The sequence below is a fragment of the Triturus cristatus genome, chromosome 12 (genome assembly GCF_964204655.1).
Source record: "Triturus cristatus chromosome 12, aTriCri1.1, whole genome shotgun sequence".
Taxonomy (NCBI): Eukaryota; Metazoa; Chordata; class Amphibia; order Caudata; family Salamandridae; genus Triturus; species Triturus cristatus.
The window spans coordinates 578,023,473-578,046,744 of NC_140595.1; the positions used below are offsets into that span (position 1 = coordinate 578,023,473).

General features: G+C 47.1%; 1 protein-coding gene across 3 annotated transcripts in view; it reads right to left on the reverse strand.

Moving 5' to 3' along the window:
- DPY19L3 (dpy-19 like C-mannosyltransferase 3) overlaps positions 1–23,272 on the reverse strand; it is a 428,279-nt gene that overhangs the window by 85,879 nt on the left and 319,128 nt on the right. For all 3 annotated transcript variants that reach the window (XM_085637855.1, XM_085637856.1, XM_085637857.1), the window contains 2 exons: positions 9,809–9,931; positions 1,896–2,007 (listed from right to left, as the gene is read on the reverse strand). In XM_085637855.1, coding sequence (XP_085493981.1) covers positions 1,896–2,007; positions 9,809–9,931 — 235 coding nt within the window. The remainder of the gene's footprint in view (positions 1–1,895; positions 2,008–9,808; positions 9,932–23,272) is intronic.

Genomic DNA, 23,272 nt, shown 5'->3' on the forward strand with positions numbered 1-23,272 from the left:
TGACACCTTTCAAGAATGTTCAAAACTGTTTGCCTCCCCGTCTGTAGGTGAAAGCACAGAACAGTCCATCTATTTCCATTATGGCTTAGATGCATGTCACAGATGCTGGTCATTGGCAGTAAGCCAAAGACTCCTGCATTATAGAATTGCAATGAAAGCTGTCTGGGCTTTGACACTGATGCAGAGTATTTTATCCCACCGATAAGAAATGCAGTTTAGTATTTCAATAAATTCAAATCACATCTAGGTATCTACTGCTGATCAAGAAAGCCAAGGAGCCAGAGTTATCTTTACTTCATGAGCTATTATCTTTTATTTCTCTCTTTAAACGCTGTGATCACCCACCAGGGCAGACAAAATGGAATACCGCAGCCTTAGTGCTGAGGTCACATTTCATAATGCGTGTACACCTCTAAAAATAATTTTAAAAATCAGATGCACCATCAAAGATGGGCAATGCTTTATAGTGAAACTTCTAATCTCTAAAACATATTTTCTTTATTGCTTACCTAAAGAAACATCAAACTCTCTACAAAAACAAAAAAACTGTGTTTTGCCTTTACTTCCTTTTGCTCTTTCCTTGTGCTCAGTGTTTGGAAGGGTAATGTGATTTTACCACAGACCATATTTTACAAAAACTTTTACTACTCTGTGCACACTGAAGTACGCTGTTGAGTTCTCCAGATACCTTCCAAAATATTATGAAAACATGCTACTTAGTGAACGAGGAGTTCCCTAGGGTAAGGGCTGTTATTTAATGCTTCCAGTATGTGCATCCATTCTCCTGCATACAGGCAGCTTCACCTGTACTTTACCTTCATTTCCCTCCCGGTTACCATCATATCTTCAGAGGCCCAATAAAAGGCGGAGAGGAGGAGAACCCAAAAAGTATTCCAAATAAGCCGCATTCCTCCCACCACAGAAGTCTTTAGGGAGGTCTTAGTGTCTTCCATGTTACTCCTCCATCTACTATCAATACCCGATAGGTCCTCCTTCATTTAACTCAAACAACAAGGTCCACTCCACAACCTTGTGGCTCAGAGCACAAGCAATGTAAACAGTGTCGTCTGTTCCACAGAGTCCCTCTCTTCTGAAGATGCAATGTTGTCATCCCACATTGGTTTGCTCCTTCTCAGGACACGTCACTTCCACACTATTCCTTATTACAGACAGCTCGGAGGAGGGTGTAAGCAGTCACAACATATTAACATTTGTCTGGCAAAAAAGTCATATAATGGCTGGATATACCATTTAGGATTGAGCAATATTCATTTTTTAGTGACCCAAATCTTTCGGTTAGTTCCCTTGTTAAAACAAACTGCTCGGGTCAGCCAACACAACCATTGTTTCTATCCCACTTATACAAAACAAATACAAGGGCCCCAATGGACAGAAATATATGGGCATTATACCATATAGTTCAACCTCCTCCTTGAGGTGCAAAGGCTATTCAAAGCCCTTTATGCAAAATGTTGCACTCGGTCAGCCTCAAATATTAATGAAGTAGGGATCCGAATGCTACTACTTGCAAAAACTAGAAAATGATGCACAAGGTCTTTTGTGCATAAACTTCATGGTGTTTTATGCATTGGCCAACTACCTGCTATCTTTAAACATGCTACTGCCAAGAGCAGGCTTAATGACCCTCCAGTTGCATTCTGTGTTTGCACATCATTTCATCGGTTTCGACTGTGCCTGATCTTATGCTGGAACTTCCCTCTTCAACATATAATAATTAAACAACTATTGAAATAAAAACATGTTTAGATTGGGAAAACCAGCTTCCTCTATATCATCTGGATGCCAGCCCAATGAGGAAAGCAAACAAATGGTTAGAGATGGAGGACAGATGCTGCTGCAACTGGACTTACAAAGTCCTCTAGTAAAATACTTACCCTCTGTGGCGTGTAAAGGCGAACAGCTTTCAGGAGGAATCCCCACACTTCAACACTACACAGACCAAAGGACGCAAAGACGCACACGTGTGATGTCCAGATATATTTCATTCTGAAACAACAATGACATTGGGAATTCTAAGAAATATTGAACACTCCTTTAAGTCAACGCTCTGTGTTAAAATGGATGCAGAAACTGTGGACAAGAGAAGGCGATGCTGGACTAAGTGGTCTATTTGGAACGAAGCACCTCCAATGGGCAAAGTAAGATCACCTGAAAAATGCAGAAGGCCTTGAGTGTTGAGTGGATGTCGAAACAAAAGAATACAGCAGTTGCACACAGGAGACACAATGGACACTAATCAGAATAAGTTTTAAGTCTCTCATGGGCACAATTATGACTATGCAAAGAAGAGATTAAAACAATTTGTCATAATTCACCAAAGCTCAAAGCATATGTCAGTGTAAAGGAAAGTTTTTGTACTGTCTTGCTCCAGTCTAAACCTATATCTGTAGATCCAGTAGACTGCTGGAAATGTTCACAATGTAGAGGTGAGGAAGTGTGAAATTGTTACAAGTATTCTTTTCTTCACAGGGAAAATAATTTAAACAATGCTGCTCTGCTTTATAGCTAGCTGAGTATCTTCAACTGGAGGGTTAACAAACCATATAATGTAAATCAGTCCGTAAATATAAAATTTTAAAATGTAAACACTTGAAGGTTACTGTAGTATAGTTCTGATATTTATAGGGCAATGCAAGTTGGAAAAAAAACATTTTAAATATTTTATTTTTTAATGTTTTATTGAATCATTTAATTTTCCCTCATTGATAGCGCTCTCCACAAATCCATAAACATGTGCTGAAAAAGTGTACATACCGCATATATTTTCTGCAGTTGCACATGTCATATGTGCAGGCAAAACTCTGCAGATGTTTGACGTTATAAAAGAGGATCCACATGGTTGGGCCCCTTTGCCACTGTCAGCACATACATCACATTCACAACATGCTGTGGTTCTCCTAGGTGGGCTGGATTTGCATGTGGTATTATTATGTTTGTGACATTCTAGCACTAAAGAGCTGGCCCAGGTCTTCATCTTTCACAATCATGAACCCTTCAGTGTTTTTAATTTTCCATGCTATGATCAACCATCTTTTCCAGCATAAAACAGTAGTGACATTTTGTTTAACCACCATAACTGTACATTGCCCTATTCCTCTCATACTCCCTTCCAGCAGTCATACCAGAATCATTTTCTTCAATATTTTGGAATGCCATTATTTTTGGAGTTCTTTTTTTAACCCATTAAAGTGAAAGCAAACTGCCACAGTGTGCCACGATATATATGTTATTCAATTAAGTAGGCACAGCACTTGGGGCAAGGTTAAAAAATGGGAAAGAACAAAATAAACATACAGATGCCTTGAAGCAAAAAATAAATCCATACCAACAATGCCACCGCAATTGTTAACTAATCCACGTTTCTGGTCACAGAGAGAATGTGACAAAACAACGTGTTGCAAATATTTTTACAAAATAAAAAAAAACGAATGGACATCCTCCAATACTGTGCTGCCCCAGAGAAAGCCTGGGTTGAAATGTGAAGGAGAACACTGAGTGATGGAGAAGGGAGGGCTTCAATTTTGGGGGATGCTCCTGCCTCACACCACCTCCTTGTCCTTATTCCTTCCTCCTCTCCTGATAGTTAAAGGGCTGATGTTAGTGCTTGTGCAAAGAACAGACCAGCATTTATTGCTGGAAACTCATCTGCATACACAGCAATTTTGAAACCCTAATTAAAAATATTTTGTAAGGCCCAAACAATTTCAAGACATGCTTTTAGACAGCAGATTTAAATTAATGTTAAAGAAAAGAACCAGAAAATGTACTTAACATTCAGCTAACATTTCGAAAAACGTAATCTTCAATAACATTGAAACCTATCTGTGCACATCTTTAACTTGTCCCATTCACCATATCTATTAAGTATTTAATCTTTGTTTTCTGACTATAATCAATAGTTCAGAACGTCCATGCCCCCTGCATTTTTACCCATGAGAATTATGGTGAAAGTGTTTCCTGAAGAGAAAAATAATGTGGCATTTGCGTGATGAAATGTACGTATCTGCTTATTCATATGAAATAATACTCAATGTGACATACAGTGTGAAGGACTCTTGGTATGCAAACATTCTACACCCAGATAAACAAGCATTGAAAATGCAATAGGTCTCGCCTTTGATTAAGTTAAAGCCATTTGCTTTGCTAATGGTATTGTATAGCAAAGCAAATGGCTTTAACTTAATAAAAGGCGAGACCTATTGCATTTTCAATGCTTGTTTTGAAGACTGTCTCACGCCTGGAAGTCAAGGGCACCTGCTGGGAGACTGATGTACAAACAGGCCCAGTCTCATCCTCTAGAAACTGTGCAAACAAACACTGTATCAATGCCAGACGGACATCAGCTTTGGGATTCAGCAAGAACCACAGAAAACAACAACATTGCAATTACATGGGACATTCCAACCCCAACTGATGAAACCGATTGCAGCCAGTAGTGCACAACTATGGCTATGATACAGAGAGAGGAGTCCAAACAGTGCTCAGCACACAGAAAGGCACACAGTAATGAAAGACACAGCAAGTCAACCTGCGATTTATGAATCACAGGTGCAACAGTGTTAATTGAGTAGGCTGCTCACTCACACGGATGACAACAGACAAACCACAAATAGATATATTTGGTACCCCACAAGTAATATCAAAAGTGCTTAGACAGCATGTAAGAGATTATTGCTGAACAACATTCAAAGATGCCCTTACTGAGGAAAAAAGTGTATTCTTGCCATTAACTGCATGCAAAAACATACCCAATATGTAGAGGCACTAACCTCCCATAACCCTTTTTAAAAGCAGACTACTCACAGCAGATTGCGCACAGAAGACAAGTGCATGCTACTGCTACCTCTGCAACAGAGGGCAGACTTTGGGCCAATACACAAGACTCTTAAGAAGCGTGCATCGCAGCTGCCTTGGCTATACTTGTTTAGTGGGCACATCGTAGACTTCTATAAAACTGAAGGGTAATGCATGCTACCATTATCTGTGGTACAGTTATCTCCTTCACCACTATCACCATTTCCCCCACAAAGTTAGACCCACTATCCATGCCAGCACCGCTGCCCCCCGCGTGCTCCCAAGCACACACGCACAATCATGATTACCCCCCTACAGCCCTTCGCCCACCACTAAAGTGACCGCCGCCATCACTTTGCGTCACTAACATCTTTACTGCTCTCACCACCTAGCCTACAAAACTGCAGAGTCCCGGGAAGCACCTGTGGGTGCCTCTGGGATTTAATCACTATATAGACTTGTTATCAACGTGAGAAGCAGAAAGGCTCGGTCCGCGCTCGCAAACTTGTGGCTTGTACACAGAGATCTCGTTATCAACGCCCACTCTAAACTACCCCAGAACAGCACCCTCACTATCGGGAGTAAAGTAGGAACGGGAGCAAGGTGGGGAGGGAAGGGATAAGAAATAAGGTAGGAAGGAAGGAAAGAGTAGTGGAGAGGAGAAAGAAGGGAGACAAGCAGCATATGGAGAGGGTCTAAGAGCGAGGGGGCTGTGTCTAGCACACGCAAGATACTCGAGACCTGGGGCGGGCATGAGTTGGTTGCTGGTACTTCAGCCTGTCACCCTGCCCCGCCCGCTCAGGGCCCACCTTCAAAAGCCTTCAGGGGTGCTGCTACACCCACCGCTTCCTACAACAAGGGAAAGTGAAAGAGCGCAATGCACGTGTTGCAGGCACGGCGTGAGCGTGCACATCGGTGTGGCCTGCGTCTTGTGCCCAGTGGCGGCGCCTGAATAAATGCTGTGCGGCTTGGTGCGGCCCAGGGAGGGGGCCGCCAAAGAGCCCAAAACACAAAAAAAAAAAATCAGTACAGAAAGTCCGGCGGGAGCCCACCCCGCCTTCGTGAATGCCGCACGGTGCGGCCAAAGCAGGATTTCAGGCGGGGCTCCTGTGAGCAAGACGGAGCCCCGCGTGTTGCTGCAGTGACCGGCTGAAGACGGAGACCAGCCGAGGAGCAGCGCAGAGTCCCCACAAGAACCGGTAAGTGGGGTGAGGCATGCTGTAAGTGTAAAGCGCGCCGCGCTTGGAGCTCGCGTGCTTTATACTGCCAAGAAATTACAAAACGCTTTCTTTGTTGTAGAAATGTATCCAAAGCGGACACGCGAAATGCTTATATGGTGGAGGACTAGGGTTTACAAGTGTGTGATTTATTGATTTTGCAGCTTAAACCTCGCATGCGCATTAAAAACAAGAGGCACGCGTATATTTTAATGTTGCATGCCGCACTGAGCAAGAAAACGAAAAGCGGATTCAGAAGACGACACTAATACGAATACGCATTTGAATAGTTTTATTGCACTGAGCAAGGTAGCGAAAACCAACTCACGTCTTCAAAAGCGCATGAGAGCCATGTTAACTCGGCAGCAATTTGCGTGCACATAGCCTGTCCTGCAACCTTAGGTAACGCCGCCGTACGCGTTCACAGCTCATGTCTTCAAAAGCGCGTGAGAGGCGTGTTAACGCGGCATCACTTTGCGTGCACATAGCCTGTCCTGCAACCTTAGGTAATGCCGCCGTACGCGTTCACAGCTCATGTCTTCAAAAGCACGTAAGAGGCGTGTTAACGCGGCATCAATTCCTCAGCTAACGCCGCTGTAAGCGTTCACAGCTCATGTCTTCAAGAGCGCGTGCACCTATCCTGTCCCGCATCGCTAAGCAAGTCGGCAACAATAGATCTCGCTAGCGGGCAGCGCATGGCGCTGCATCGCTAAGCGAGACATAAAAAGTAACTATTCTTTGTTGAGCTGGCAGATGATCTAACCGCAGACTCCTGACCAGAGCGGGTCCAGAACTTTTTCATAGCAATTTTTCCTGAGCGCCGATAGGTGGCGCCATTGCACCATCAAAGGAAGTGACAACACAGAGGTATATAAAGGTGCCCCCTATGTGATGACGTTGGTTTTCCTTGGGACTCCTCCACGCCCTCACGAGTGGGATGACCATGACAGAATGCCGTGGAATCATGTGAAATCTAGCCTGATACTTGTTTAGGACAGAAAAGTCCGCCGGAATACAAACTTAAGCCCAAAACATTGAGCTCATAACCTGAATGACCCGGACATGTTGGTGTGGGCGGGGGCTTCATATGCCTTTGTATCTAGGACTACCCCTATGAGCCTCTGCGTAGGCTGCAGGAAGGACTTCAGCTTGTGGATGGAAATTACCAGTGATGACAGAAGAGTGATACATGTCTGAGATTAGTTACTAACTTCAGTGAGCCCACCTTCAGCAGCCAGTCGGAGATATGACAAAACAAATATCCCCGACTTTCAAAGATGGGCTGCAACAACCCCTGTCTCCTTCATAAACACCCAAGCAGCTGAGGCAAAGCCAAAGAGCAGGAAGTACATGTCCTGCAAGTGCAAGAACACCATCTAGTCCCCTTTATCCAGGGAAGAAAGAACTTGTGCCAGGGGCAACATCTTCAACTCGTCTTTCTAAAGGAAGGTGTTCCAATGTCAAAGGTCTACAATTGGCCTCAGTATTCTTGTCCTTTTTAGGTACCAAAGAATAGCGGGTGTAACACCCCCTGCCCTTCTCCACCTCGAGAACCCTCTCTATGGCTACTTTGGCTAGCAAACACTGAACTTCCTGTGACAGAATGGAGGCATAATCTGCCAGAAACAGGTGGAACACTGGAGGGAGCGGATGTGAAGGAAAGAGCCCAACCAAGATGAACAACTGGTCTGAACTTAAAGCACTCCAAGTAGGAAAAACTAATTTTTTACCCTACTGTTCGCGCATTACCATGGAAGGTAGAACCAAAGAAGTATGACCACAGCTGCATCGCGGGAGGAGGGAGAGGACTACTGTCCATGGTGATGCCACCATCTCTGTCACCATCATGCTCACATGAAAGTATGTTTCGGGCTGCAGCATGGGTTATGAGGTCTATCATTGGCCATAGGCAGGACCCCCCCCCCCCCCTCCTCCTCCCCAAGGCAAATGGCGTTCAGGGGCATTAGAGCTAAGCAGGCGGGGGAAAACAACTCTTTTGCTAAATGCATCAATGTGTTACAGGCTCTCTATCCGGAGTCAGGAGGCTCAATGCGCTTGGCTTTCTGTGGTAGCAAATTCGGAGAGCACAGGCAGTCCCCAGAGATGGATGACTGCCGCGGTCCCCATGGTAAGCAATATAGTTTGTTTTCTGTGGTGTGCATATCGCATGTATGAGACTGCGGGCAAACTACTTTTTGATGTGCCTCACCACTGCAAAATGCAATATTAAAAAAAAGTGAGCATCCACAATATGCCCCGTGTTGTCCCAAAATGCAACACACATCTTAGTAGCCAATACCTGATGGGAGCTCATCCAAGAGAGCCAATGGCTGAGGAGGATTCATGTAAAACAAATTTCTGTATTTTGTGTTATGCGTTGTTTGTAGAGTGTACTTTTGGAATGTGCAGTGTGTATACTGGGAACAACAGGTCTTGCCAGACAGCTAAAGCTATCTCTAGCAAAACCTAAAAAGGCAAGGTATGGAGGATGGTATGCCTTGGGTAGGGAAAGGCTATAAGGGTGGCAGAGGCAGAGTTGACTGATCGATTGGGCGGGTACACAGGGTAAGCATCTCTCCCTGAAAAAAGAAAAAGGATGGACCAGGAGGAATGGGGAAAAAAGAAATTTGGGGGAAAGTATCCTTTAGAATTTTTTGCTGAGAAGGGCAGGTTGGTTTAGTCATCTTCGTAAATTGTTATTCCAGGTGTAAAATTTGTGAGAAATGGTTGATTTAAGAATCATCAGAACAGATTTCATATACAACCCTCTAAGTACAGATCTTCAAAAGACTAACAGTTGTTCTTACTTTTTGCCCCTTTTAAAAAAAAAAAAATGGTGTCATCACATTGTGGAACACGCTTTGTCTTTTCTTCAGTAGCAGCAATTTCCTGCCAGATAACGAGAGAACAAAATAAAGGGCAGCGATCTCAATGCCAAAGAAAGACAAGCCAACAGACAACAGGAAATAGAATAGAGAGACTTAGGTGGGAGACACTGATCAACCATGCAGAATATGTTATTTATTGCTCTTCATTTTATCAGGGTGCTGTACATGTATCAAATACAAAAACAGCAGCGGGGAGTTGGAGTCAATGGAGACAGCAACATTTGTGGAGTCCATCATGAATGGTTTCCCATAGCTGCACTAAGACAAAATGCATATGAAGCCAAGACCTCAGATCCGTTAAATTGCCTTTTTTTTTATTTTTTAAAGCAACTTACTTACCAATTGATTGTATTTGATCTTTTGGTTTTTGACGAATCGAAACAACATTTTTCTTTCTGAATTGGGTATTTTACTAATTGTTTTCACATACCCTTATGGCAATACAAATGTTTGTATTCTACACCGCCATATATAGAGTGCTTCTCCTGTGTTTTGTTGTATTCTGAAGTCGGAGGGTGTTTCTGGGACGGGTAGCCCTGGGAGTAGAGCACCTGTCCTATAGTCAACGACACAGAGAGCGGGGAATTATACCACAACGACACAGAGAGCGGTGAATTATACCACAACGACACAGAGAGCGGTGAATTATACCACAACAGTTCTATAGCTGAATTGCCTTCCTGTACAACAATTTTCTACTGTACATTTGATATAGTGCAACCTCCCACCAAGCAATCATTTGCCATCACAGTTCGGAAAAAAATAATCAATTCACTAATTATTCAAAAACAGCAAATTAATAGGACATTTGTATTTTCAGTGACTCCTGAATGAATCTTAAGTGTCGATTCCCACCACCACACGGACACAAACAGGAAAGGAATGTACCTCATTGTACTTATAGACAAGCATCCGAAGAGAACGGTGTGCATCAAGTTATAGGCCGTTTCCGGTTTCAGTGCAATTGATCCATTTCCCTGGTCATCCAAGGATGGTAAAGATGAGGAATCTCTGCATTATAATGAAAAATAAGTTCCTTTTTAAAGTCCGAAATCTCACAAAGATCATGCTGCAGAAATTATTCTCATTTTTACACCATTCCAATTAGGATAACCTTTTCTGGCACAACTCCTTCTTTCATTCTTTTCCTTCTTAACCTGGGTTCCATATACATTTCAGATACAATTTTATTTCCAAAATGCATGGACTTCCTGCTTGCATTACTTTTCATCTTGGGACTGATCTGTGCATTAAAATATCAAAGAAGGAATTTACCCAAAATAATCGCAATTCTTTCATAAAACATTACGTGCCATTGTCACCAATGAGTTACGTTACTCCCCATAAAGAACCATCCTATCACCAACTACAATTCGCCTGATAACCCCTTCTCCCCCTTCTATCAGCTAACTGATTCGTTTTCCCTTTTCTTTGCACACTTTACTCTCCATGCCCCATTCATTGTGATCTCCAGTACTTTAAATTACACCCCTCCACTTGTGCGGTGTTCCACTGCTCCATAGACAGGTTTACGCTGTTAAATGCAAATGCACACACACAAAAAGACTATAAAACAAAAGTACCAATTTGCATTTAAAAATTAAGCAATGTAATTAATTTGAAAATAATGGTTTGTAAATATTTAAGTACACACCTCTTCATAAGATAATTCACTCAACCAAATTGTTTGGGAATTCTTCAGGCACCTTTGATATATCTTGACACAGCAAATGTTACTGAAAGAACAGTGGTCGCTTTACATTGTTTTAACAGAGCTTAAGTCAGCATTTCCTAACATCTTTAAGCGAAATACGAAGTTCATAATAATTTAATCTGTATCTTCACAAAACAGCAATATGCTTGAGCTGGTTCAGCTCTGCGTTTAGATGCCACGAGCAGCACTTTTAATTGGAAAGTTAATGATGAGAAAAATGGCTTTACGAGATGCAGCTACACAGTATTCGGTTTTTACTCTTCAGGAAATTCCAATATTTGGGAATCATGTCCTTTGGGGTCTTTTTAGGTCACCATTACAAATTAGCCGTCAGTTGGCAGACGTTTAGGTCCAAACCATAACATACATTTAGAGTGGGCTACTATAGGTCACTCCCTTGCTCATGACTGGATCACTTTGTTGTCCGTCTCAGGTGGCTGATCTTGATTCAATGGCTTTTCTCCCTATTCATGTTTTGTGCCACCCAGGAGCATTCTAGTCACAGTTCTGATTGGACAGATTTTATTCTGCCACAACTGGCACATGCACTTCCTATGAGGGCATGTGCTTCTATGCACTCTCCCCCAAATGTTTATGTGTGCTCTTCTTGGACTCCCTTCACCTTCTCTCCATCCCACTTCTCTGTTTCGATAATGTATTGATCATGTATGTATTTGTTTTTAAGAGGGTCCTGCATCTGTAAAAGTGCTCCTGGGATGATTATTCCTCCCCACCTTTCTTTGGTTTTTTTGTTGCAGTGGCCTGCACCTTGTCTTCCTTTTTATTAAATTTTAATTTGCTGTTCTAACTTGGCCATCCACCATGTTAAAGCTCTAAATTAAAAATGGACACCAAGCAACACTGTGTCTGCGCAGACATAAGTCTTGAAGTGGAAACATATCTCATGACCCAGGTGTTTGCATCGGCGGCCATCTTGGAAAAGATTTTCATTTCAGAGCCAAGAACTGTTGGCTTTGCCAATGTTTGTTTTTTTCAAAACGAATATGGAACATTTATATTTGTCACACTGAAAATTAGTTTAAGATGTCTACTCATTAACAGGGCTTGAAAGAATTTTGGAAAACCTGATTTAGTGCAAGGCTGTGCTTGGATCTCAAAAACCGAATACCCTGCTAAAATATATATATATATATATATATTTGTAACAATGCAGGTGTAGTTGTTGACAGGTTTTTCATTTTTTCAAATTTAAATTTTACAAAATATATACTGCGTATCTACAAATAACTAGAGAGCACTGCAAAACCAAGAAAATACATTGTTGGACTGGAACTTGGTCAAACAATCAGGATTTTAAATATTAACATCAATAATAAAAATGTAATGAGCAGCAACACATTATAACGAGCAGCAACACATTACAGAGGTGTGATCTGGTTTCACATAGAAGTGTTGTTATTGTATCATGTTTTACTTGCTGTTTGAGCAAGCTATCCCAGTCTGGTGTAATCGCACACTGCATTTTTCAGTCAAGCCCTTCTGATGTGGGAGGAGGTTACATGCGCTTGGCTTGTCATTGCTACACAGGAATGCACTCCAGCATGATTCATCCGCGAGCCTTGCAGTACACTGTGTCCCACTATGCATATTTCAGAAGCACCATTAATAGCTTTTATGCTTCACTCCGGCACAATGATATTAAACTACTTTGGCAAGGTAAACTTGCTCCTAAATAAGTAAAATAACACTGCTTCGCTTTCCTCTTCAGAACAAGGCATGTGATTTATCTGAGTGAGCAGGTCATGACCGTCCATTTTGGAGCAGTGTAAGGCTCTGAAGAAAAAAAAAACATCCCTGATTTCTGTAACAGTGTGCTGTAAACCACCCCACCCGAAATACCCACTCCGAAGGTCAAAGGACCCTGCTTGACCACGAAGCACCACTGAAAACGAGGGCGACAGCTTCCAAGTTTTGCACATGTTGAAGAACATTCTTCATGTCTACCCAAGTACCATCATGCCTCAGTGATGGTGGCGACTGATCATTTAAATGGATATTTCTGGTGATGACAGCGTTTATGCCCTCCATTTTCTGGTCAGGATCTTTCAGAACGCATCAATATACGTGAAGCATCAATATATCTGGGGGATGCCTTTGTTGACATAAGAACTTCTGTTCACTTAAACTGTATAATTTAAGAAACTAACAATCTACGAAACAATACACAGGAATTGTAAATGGTCCCCCATCGTTGGTCTGGCCATCAATGAAAGTTCGGTGCAAAATCTAGTGACCTGAGAATATGCCATTAAGTAAACATAACTCATAAGAACACACCCAACCATCCCCACCATTAATTCCTACCACTGAATCATTTGTTGTCCTCCCCACAACAGCCAGAGAAACAAGTCTGCAATCAGCTCAAAAAATCGTAACCTACCATCCAAAACTAAAACTGAAGCAGGCTTTGCGCCCAACACTAGCACATCTGGACAGGAATAAAGAGCACAAGGTACTAGTAAATTCAAGGGAATGCATCAAACCAATAGGACGTTCAAAATGCACTTGAATCATTCAACAATTCAAGAGAAAGGCAGCACCCAAAAGGGGCACATGAGGGAGGACCACAAATAGGACAAAAGGTAGACCAGCTACCCATGCCAAGGGCCAATCAGGATAGTCAAAAGGCAAGTGCTCCGGCTTCTTAGGTGTGTCAGAATGCCTCAGAGTTCGCGTCATTGTACGCATTCCCTGATGGTTTCGTGGGATCAGTTTCAGTTCTCTGTGTCGCTGTCCCCGATTTCATCTGGTCTCTTTTGGCTTTGTTTCAGGCAATCATTAGGCTGTTCCCAACGTTTCTGTTCAATAAAGCTTAGGCTGACGTTCCTAGACTAGACTACCCAATAGCACGCTGCCTCAGTATTTTTAAATAGTTATGTTTTTTTGAGTTGAGTTGAACATAATTTTCAACTTGGCTAGGGAAAGCAGCACATAGTTTAAGCGGATCGCTGTTAGTTTCTTCTTTAGTTAATCAAAGGACTTGCACTGCAGTTGGACCAGTTTAATCAGGGAAAAAAGTGATGTGGGCTGATTCATACCTAAATAAGCCCAAACAGCGAGCAGCCGTCCAACACAAAGTCGGCTATGTCCTCAGCTGGGAGCAAGATGCATAGCCAAACCACTAGAAATCATTCTGGCTGTGTGCCCCATGCTCCCTCTGGGATCCACACAACTTGCAAGTTGTTTCATCATGCCTGGACCACAGCTTCTTCCATGTGTTCTTCAAGAGTCGTAGAGGATCTTCACTGGAAGTGTAATTATGTTTCTTACATACAGACAGCGAGTTTCGGCTCCGACACATTACCTCTTCCTCATCACTAAGTTGACCGTGCTCTTGAAGCAGCAGGGCAACGTCTCACAAATCTTCATTTTCCAATAGGACAGAGCAGCATTTAAGATCTTCAGACTGACCTCTACGGATGATGTTCAGGCTTTGTTTGGCTCCTTTTTTGTTGGGGAGGGGGTGAGGAGTGTTTGAAAGGTTGAGTGTGCTTTGTGAACTTGTCTAGTTTTTTATGGTTATGACACTGCTATCCCTTATCCTTTGCCATTTTGCCATCTTCTCACAATGGACTGCAGTCAGTGAGTGGAGATTTCCCAGGCCAGAGATAAATGGAGTGCCTACCAGGAGGTTCATGATGAAGGTTCAGTTACTATACACCAAAGCAATAGATACAGGAAACTATCTCTTTCCGTGAACCCCAGAACCATTGTTACAATAGTTGTAAGGGCAGGCTACGGCGAAGTCGGAGCAACAACAGGCCACATTGTCCCCAGCACAAAGGTGAAGACGACCGTGCATGCACCATAGTCTCAGGAGTGGGCCTCAGGAGGAACAGCCCTCGGCTCTCCAGGGGCAGCAAGGGATGCAAGTCCACAGAGAGCTATATTCCTTTTGCCAACTACTACCTTCTTGAAGTCTGCCACCAGAGGCCAGTGCTAAACATTTCAGCACACGCAATTTGTCTGCTTTAAAGCTCCATTTTTCGCCTGGTCCATGCCAATCATGTCATGGGCATTTGAGCCTCCAGGATTGGACAAAATACTGTAAAGAAGAAGCGCTCCAGTACCTGCTGTGCTAGGCTGGTCAGCTCCAGAGCTTGCCATAGGGCCTCAATCACACATATAAAGTCGTCACAGCGTCCTCCAGTATGAAGCAGATTTGTTTTGATCATTCATATGGAATACACCCTGTTTCAGATGTTGTGTGACTCAAATAAGATGTATGACCATACATGTATTGTATATGCCTTATTATTTCATAAAAATTGCAATAACACTCGTTTTACAAAAAAAAAGGGCATTGACTAGTGCCCATTAGGCAGCTAACTCTCTCCCCTCCTCTCCTTTACCTAGTCCCGAATAGTAGTGGTGGATTCCACTTAAGGCCTCACAATCAGCAACCTCACCATGCTGCTGCTCACTGAAGTTGCAAGCAGATGCAGCGCCTGGGGCTCCGAGCAGATGGATAGTTGCCCCAGGAGCACCGCACTGTGAAGTACAGCTGTAGCAACGACTACCCAAGAGTCGTGCACCTCACGGTCACCCTCAGGTCATTCCTGCAGATGATGGGGAACTGCTACAACCCTCAGTCACCACTGCTCCTGACTTCTAAGCTTGCGCTGACATCCCTAAACTGTTTTCTCTTCCATGGACATGCTGAACTAAGTGACTGGTCCACTGTCACCCAATCACCAGAGGTAGCCTACATCCATGCCCCAGCTCCTTGGGAGCATTCTGCACGCGGCAGCAAGAAGGGAACACACGCAGAGGTTTGCACATTTAACCCCAGATCACTAGAGGCACCCACATATGCCTGAAAGCTTCAGTCACTTCAAAGGCACCACTGAGACTGTACAGACGGCCATTAATAGGATTTAGCAGGATTTGATGGGGGCTGTTGCCTGGAACCCTTGACAGACACATCCTCTCCATCTTGCCCGGACAGGCCATCTACCTAATGGTAAGTTATTTCAAACTAAAGGTCTTCAAAATAATATTTTTTTTTAAGTTTCACATTTATTCTTTTTTTTTTCTATAAGTTTCAAGATATTTGCCCATACCCACTACTACATAATTTCAAACAATGCTCTCTCCATATGCTGCCTAAAATATGTTATCAGACAGAGGAAGTTAACAGGAAAAAAGACGCATAAGCTTTTTTCGCTGTACCGGTATCGCCTTATCTGGTACAGACATGATCTAGCCGCAGATTCCTTACCTTAGAACTTCCAGGCGTCAGGCAGGATCCAGAAGATTTTTGATAGCAGTACTCCTGTGCACCGGTAGATGGCATTGGTTGATCCCATGTGACGTCGCCATGTTCATCGTCGTCGTGACATCCGCATTGTCAATATAACCGCCACTTCAGCATGCTGACATCAGTACTTTTCACAACTTTCCACGTCAGAAGCGCCGAGCCATGAAGTGACTGACCATGGTGTGTTAAAAAAGTAACTAGGGCCCTGAAGGTGAACAACCCTGACTCAAAAAAACAATTCCGCAGTGCGGGGAAGATGGGTGGGTCGGTAAGGAATATGCAGCTAGATCATGTCTCTACCAGAAAAGGTGTTACCGAAGGTAAGTACCTTGTCCATCTGATAGAGACATCTAGCCACAGATTCCTTACCTTTAAACAGATACCCAAGCAATACCTTCCCTGGAGGTGGGACTGCGGAAAAGCTTTAATCCAGAAAATCCTGCAAGACAGAGTGGCCAAACATACCCTCCCTGCGAACCGGAGGATCCAGGCAATAGTGTCTGGCGAACGCGTGCAGAGATGTCCATGTGGCCGCTTGGCAGATATCAGCAACTGGGACACCACGCTGGAGCGCTGTGGTGGCAGCGTTTGCCCTAGTAGAATGGGCCCTAAGGCCTTCAGGAGGTTGTTTCTTCGTCAACGCAACGCGATACATATTTGACACAGAGGCTAGCCCAGCGTGATATGGTCCTCTTTTGGACAGCATGCCCCTTCTTTGCTCCCACGTACCATATAGAGTTGGCAATTTTTACGGAATTCTTTGGTGCGATAAATGTAGAACGACAATGCTCTTGTTGGGTCCAGACGATGGAGACGCTTCTCCTCCTTAGAAGGATGCGGAGGTGCATAGAAAGTGGCCAGCGTAACAGACTGTCCCAGATGGAAGGGTGTTATCACCTTAGGCAGGAAAGATGCTCTAGTCCGGAGTACCACTTAGTCCAGAAAGACAGTCAGGTAAGGAGGCTGTGAAGACAGTGCGTGCAGTTCGCTCACCCTCCTGACAGAGGTCACACAAAAAAGGCTGTTTAGATAGTAAGCAGCCATAGAGGGCAGTTGTGCAGCGGTTCAAATGGTGCGCACATCAAAAAGGTAAGAACCACGTTAAGGTCCCACTGTGACATAATAAAGGGGGAATAAACAGGCTAACCCCTTCAAAAACATCTGCACAAGCGGGGATTTAAAAAGGGAAGGCTGATCTGGCAGCCAAAGATAGGCAGATAGGGCCGTAAGGTAGCCCTTCAGAGTGCCCAGAGCAGAGCCCTGCTGGGCCAAGAAAAGAATAAACAGGACATCTGACAGAGAGGCAGATAGGCGGTCAATAGACCTATCTGTACAATATTTACTAAATGTGTTCCATCGGCAGGCATATACAGACTTCGTGGAGGGATGCCTAGCTGCCATGATAAATTTGCAGACTTCGGCAGGAAGGTCAAAAGATGTCAACTGTGCCGCTCATTCTCCACACAAGGAGGCAGAGAGTAAATAGGTTTGGGTGGAGAACCCTCCCCTGCTGCTGCGATGGAAGATCCTCCCGAAGGGGCAGCCTGAACGGGGAGGATCAGTGCTCATTGCCAGAAGCTCAGGATACCAGACTCTGTGCCCAGTCCTGAGCCACAAGAATGACTTGTGCTTGGTTGCTCCTGATCCTCTTGAGAACTCTGGGCATGAGTGGTTTGGGCGGAAAGGCGTACAGGAGGTCTGAGCTCCACTTGCGACGAAAAGCCAGGAAACTCCAATGTGTAAAACTGCTGACATTGTGCAAACTCTTCGGAGGCGAACAGATCTAACCAAGGCTCTCCCCCTCCTTGCACCACCTCCGGATGGAGACGCCACTCGCGATCGGCAAAGCACCATCATCTGAGTTTGTCCACTCTGGCGTTATCTAAACCGGCCAGAGATTGAACCACCAGGGAAATGCCCTATTGTTCCAGTGAGGTCCAGAGACGCAGGGCCTCTTGACAGAGGGTCCACAACCCCACACCGCCCTGTTTGTTGCAGTACCACATGGCAGTAGTGTTGTCCGTAAACACCTCAACTAGCCTTACCTTGATGGATGGTAAAAAAGCTTTCAGTGCCAACCGGATCACTCAAAGTTCCAACAGGTTGATCTCCATCTCCCCAGGTGGCAGCCCCATCCCAGAAGAGATGCATCAGTCACTACTCTATGTGGGGAAGGGAGAGGGGTCTGTCTCTAACCCAATTGCGGTTTGTTAGCCACCGCTGTAGGTCTCTTACAGCGCCCTCCGATATCTGAACCAGGTTGGTGCGATTTCCCCGATGCTCTGCCCATTGGAACTCTAGGTTCCCCTGCAGAGCCCACATGTGCCATCTGGGATAGTCCACAAGCAGGATGCAGGAGGCCATGAGGCCCAACAGCCTCAGAGTCATTCTCACGGAAATCCAAGATAGAGGCTCAAACATCCGTATCATAGCCCAAATATTGTGGACTCGCCGCACAGGAGGAATTGCTCAGATGAAAGGGAGCATCTGAGAGTGACCTAACCTGACCTCGTCCGAGCCGGTCGCTCCACCCGCCGCGTGGCTCCTCCTGAGTGCATCCGGTCTCCCTGCTACCACCGCCCGCTCGCCGCCGCCCCTGAGGCTGTGACTCCTGTTCCTCCGTTTTTCGTACTTTCTCTGTGCCAGCAGTTGTTGTTTTCTCCCCGTGTGGTGCCCCTGACTGAGTGATTTTTGTCGTTTTCTGCTTTTCCCGCCGTTGCACCCCGCTCCCCGCCGCTGCTCCCCCGCCCCCTTTTATCTTTTGTACCCTCTCCCCTTCCCATTCGCCACCCCGCTCCCGCCTCCAAGCTGCTCCTCCCTCCCTCCTCCCTCCCACTCTCCACTTATGGCAGTGTCCGCGCGTACGCACAGCGTTCACGCGCAGCGGGCGCACCGAAGGCGCACCAAAGGCAAGCCCGTCTGCGCCCGACCGCGCCCAGCGCCAGGAACCCTGGACCTCGACGATGCCAACGCACCCGGCGAACCTACGACGCCTCCACCCTCCGCGCACTCAAAACCAGCCGGAACCCCGCCTGCCACCTGGCCACCCCGAAACGCACCCACGGACCCTTCACCTGCCAAGAGTGCAAATTCACCTGCAGCCGTCCCAGGCCGGCACCCGCCAAGCCTACCACCAGCAAGAATCACCTCAAGTGCATCCTGCTCAACACCCGCTCGGTTCACCGACACGCAGTCGAACTCTGGAACCTCCTAGACACTACAGTACCCGACGTCGCCTTCCTCACAGAGACCTGGATGAACGCCTCCTCAGCCCCCGACATCGCCATAGCCATCCCGTACGGCAACAAGATCACCCGGAGGGACCGCACCAACCAAACCGGAGGAGGCATCGCCATCGTCCACAGAAACACAATCCGCATCACGACCAACTCGGAAGACACCCTCACAGCCGCCGAAAACCTGCACTTCCAGATACACACCGACCCCAGAACCACCCTCAGAGGCACCCTTATCTACAGACCCCCGGGACCACGCACTCAATTCAGCGAAGCCATCGCAGACTTCATTAGCCCGCACGCCCTCACCTCCCCAGACTACATCCTCCTAGGAGACCTCAACTTCCACCTGGAGAACAACAATGACAGCAACACCACCACCCTGCTGGACAACCTTGCCAACCTCGCACTCAAGCAACTAGTGAACACCCCCACCCACTACGCCGGCAACACGCTTGACCCCGTCTTCTCCTCTAGCAAGTACATCTCCTTCAGCCACTCCACCGGACTCCACTGGACACACCACAGCTGCGTCCACTTCTCCTTCAGGAACACCACGACCCACCACCACCCACAACAGGCCCCCCGCAGAAACTGGACCAAGATCACCGCCGACCAGCTCACCACCTCCCTCAGCCTGAACCCTCCCACCATCACGACGGACCCCAACGAAGCAGCCCGCGACCTCGCACAATGGCTCGCCAACTGCGCCGACGAACTCGCAGCACTGAAGAAACCACCCAGCAGACCCCACAGCAAGCAAGCCCCGTGGTTCACCGACGACCTCATAAACTCGAAGAAAACCTGCCGCTCCCTGGAGAAATCCTGGCGCCAGGATCAGACAACAGAGAACATGACAGCCCTCAAGAACGCCACCCGCAAGCACCACCAACTGATCCGCACCACCAAGAGAAATACATACAAACAACGTCTGGACAACAACACCCACAACAGCAAGGAACTCTTCAGCATCGTCAAAGAGCTCTCCAACCCCAGCGCCTGCAACAACGACATTACACCCTCCCAAGACCTCTGCGACTCACTCGCCTTGTTCTTTCACCGCAAGATCACCGACATACACGACAGCTTCGGCACTCAGACCACGCACACAACCACCGAACCCGCGCACCCAACCGTCACCCTCTGCACCTGGACCCCGGTCAGCACCGAAGACGCCGCCCGCACAATGAGCACCATCCACTCCGGCTCCCCCAACAGACCCATGCCCATACCACATCTTCAACAAAGCGGACTCCATCATCGCACCCCAACTCCGGGACGTCATCAACAGCTCCTTCACATCCGCCACCTTCCCGGAGAGCTGGAAACACGCCGAGATCAGCGCCCTCCTGAAAAAACCCACCGCGGACCCCACGGACCTCAAGAACTTCCGACCCATCTCGCTCCTCCCTTTTCCTGCCAAAGTCATCGAGAAGACGGTCAACAAACAACTCTCTGCCTTCCTCGAGACAAACGGATCCCTCGACCCGTCACAGTCTGGTTTCCGAGCAAACCACAGCACCGAGACCGCCCTCATCGCAGCTACCGACGACATCAGGTCAATGCTCGACAACGGGGAAACCACCGCCCTCATCCTCCTGGATCTCTCAGCAGCCTTCGACGCGGTATGCCACCACACCTTGATACAACGCCTCAGCGTCACCGGAATCCAAGGCGCGGCCCTGGAGTGGATCATCTCGTTCCTCGCCGGAAGAACCCAGAGAGTCAGCCTCCCCCGTTCCTGTCCGCGGCTACCGAAGTCATCTGTGGCGTCCCACAAGGATCCTCGCTCAGCCCCACCCTCTTCAACGTCTACTTGAGCCCCCTCGCAAACATCGTACGCAAACACAACCTCAACATCATCTCCTACGCCGACGACACACAGCTGATCCTGTCCCTCACCAACGACCCCGACACCGCCAGAGCCAGCCTCCAGGAAGGCATGAGAGACGTCGCGGAATGGATGAAGCTCAGCCGTCTGAAACTGAACTCAGACAAAACAGAAGTCCTCATCCTGGGACCATCCCCCTCTGCCTGGTATGACTCCTGGTGGCCACCCGCCCTGGGCACCGCCCCCAAACCCACAGACCACGCACGCAACCTGGGCTTCATCCTGGACTACTCCCTCACGATGACCAAGCAAGTCAACGCCGTCTCAGCATCCTGCTTCAACACCCTGCGCATGCTCCGAAAAATCTTCCGATGGATCCCCACCGCAACCAGGAAGACGGTCACCCAGGCCCTTGTCACCAGCCGCCTGGACTACGGAAACACCCTCTACGCCGGAACCACAGCCAAGCTCCAGAAAAGACTACAGCGCATACAGAACGCCTCGGCAAGAATCATCCTGGACATACCCCGCCACAGCCACATCTCTGCCCATCTGAAAGATCTGCACTGGCTCCCCGTCAGCAAAAGAATCACATTCTGACTCCTCACCCATGCACACAAGGCTCTCCACAACGCGGGCCCCAGGTACTTCAACAACCGACTCGCATTCTACACACCAACCCGCCAGCTCCGCTCCGCCAGGCTCGCCCTCGCCACCATCCCACGAATTCGCAAAGCCACCGCCGGAGGAAGATCCTTCTATCTGGCAGCCAAGACATGGAACTCCCTCCCCACCCACCTCCGGCTGACCCAGGACCATTTCTCCTTCAGGAAACAACTCAAGACCTGGCTGTTCGAGCAGTAGTGACCCCCCCCCCCCTCCCCCAGCGCCTTGTGACCCTTACGGGTCAGTAGCGCGCTCTACAAATTCCTTGATTGATTGATTGATTGAGTCAGAAATGACTTTGGAATGTTGATAGAGAACCCCAGTGAGTGCAGGAGGTTTGCCGTAGTCTGGAGGTGGGAGGCGACTGCTTGGGATGAGCCCACCTTCAGTAAACAGTCGTCGATATAGGGGAAGACTGGAACCACTGATCTTCGCAGATGGACTTAGACCACCGGCATCACCTTTGTGAACACCCGAAGGGCACAGGTGAGGCCAAAGGGGAGCGCGGCAAACTGAAAATGCTTGTGACCCACCGTAAACCTCAGGTAGCGACGATGGGCATGCAGGACATAAATATGGAAATAGGCGACCTGCAAGTCCAACGGTATCATCAAGTCTCCCGGATCCAGGGCAGACAGAACTGAGCAAGGGTGAACATCCTGAACTTCTCCTGCTTGGTAAAGTAGTTAAGGGCTCTGAGGTCGAGGATAGGACGAAGGCCTCCGTCCTTCTTTGAAACCAGAAAATAGCGGGAATAACAACCACAGCCTATTTCTTGCCCAGAAACCCTCTCTATAGCTCCTTTGGCAAAGGAAGTCTTGACTTCCTCGCAGAGTAGGGCAAGGTAATCCTCCATCAGTCGATCGTAAGCTAGAGGCATGGATGGAGGGGTAGTCTCAAAGGGTAGGAAGTAGCCTCTTCAGACTATTTGCAACACCCACCTGTCTGAGGTGATGTCCTGCCAGTGGTGGAGGTGATGGCGTATCCTGCCACCAAGTGGACGTTTATGATCCGGGGGTGGGGGGGGGGGGGGGGGGGGGGGAAATCAGACTAGGAAGGTTTCGCGGTGGAGGAAGGGATTGGGGCTTTGCTCGACTTCCGGCCCACCCCGAACCTTGAGGTCATGGTGAACCGCATCCACAGCCCGGCAGAAGTTGCGGAACTTGCGGGACTCTCTGGTTGGAGTAAGGTTGGCGCGGGTGGAAACCCCTTCCATAGCCACGAAAGGAGCGAGGAGCAGACACAGGCCGGGATGTTGTGGTGAGGCCTACGGGCTTAGCCATAGCACATGAGTCCTTAAAACGCTCAAGTGCTGCATCTGCTATGTCTCCAAAGAGACAGGAGCCATCAAAGGGCATGTCCATAAGATATACCTAGGAAACCCCTGAAAATCCAGAAGTCCTCAGCCAGGCTTGACGCCGTATGGCCAATGTCGAGGAAATCATTCTGCCTAGCAAGTCTGTTATGTCCAAGCCACAGTGGATAGAATATATATTCGCTGCATCCCTCCCGTCTGAAATAGCCTGGCAGGCAGTGGGAGCTTGGACCACCAACCTTTGTGGGGTGGGGTGGGCAGTGAGGAAAAGCTGGGTCGCCCGGTGCAAGGTGGTGACAGTGGGCAATC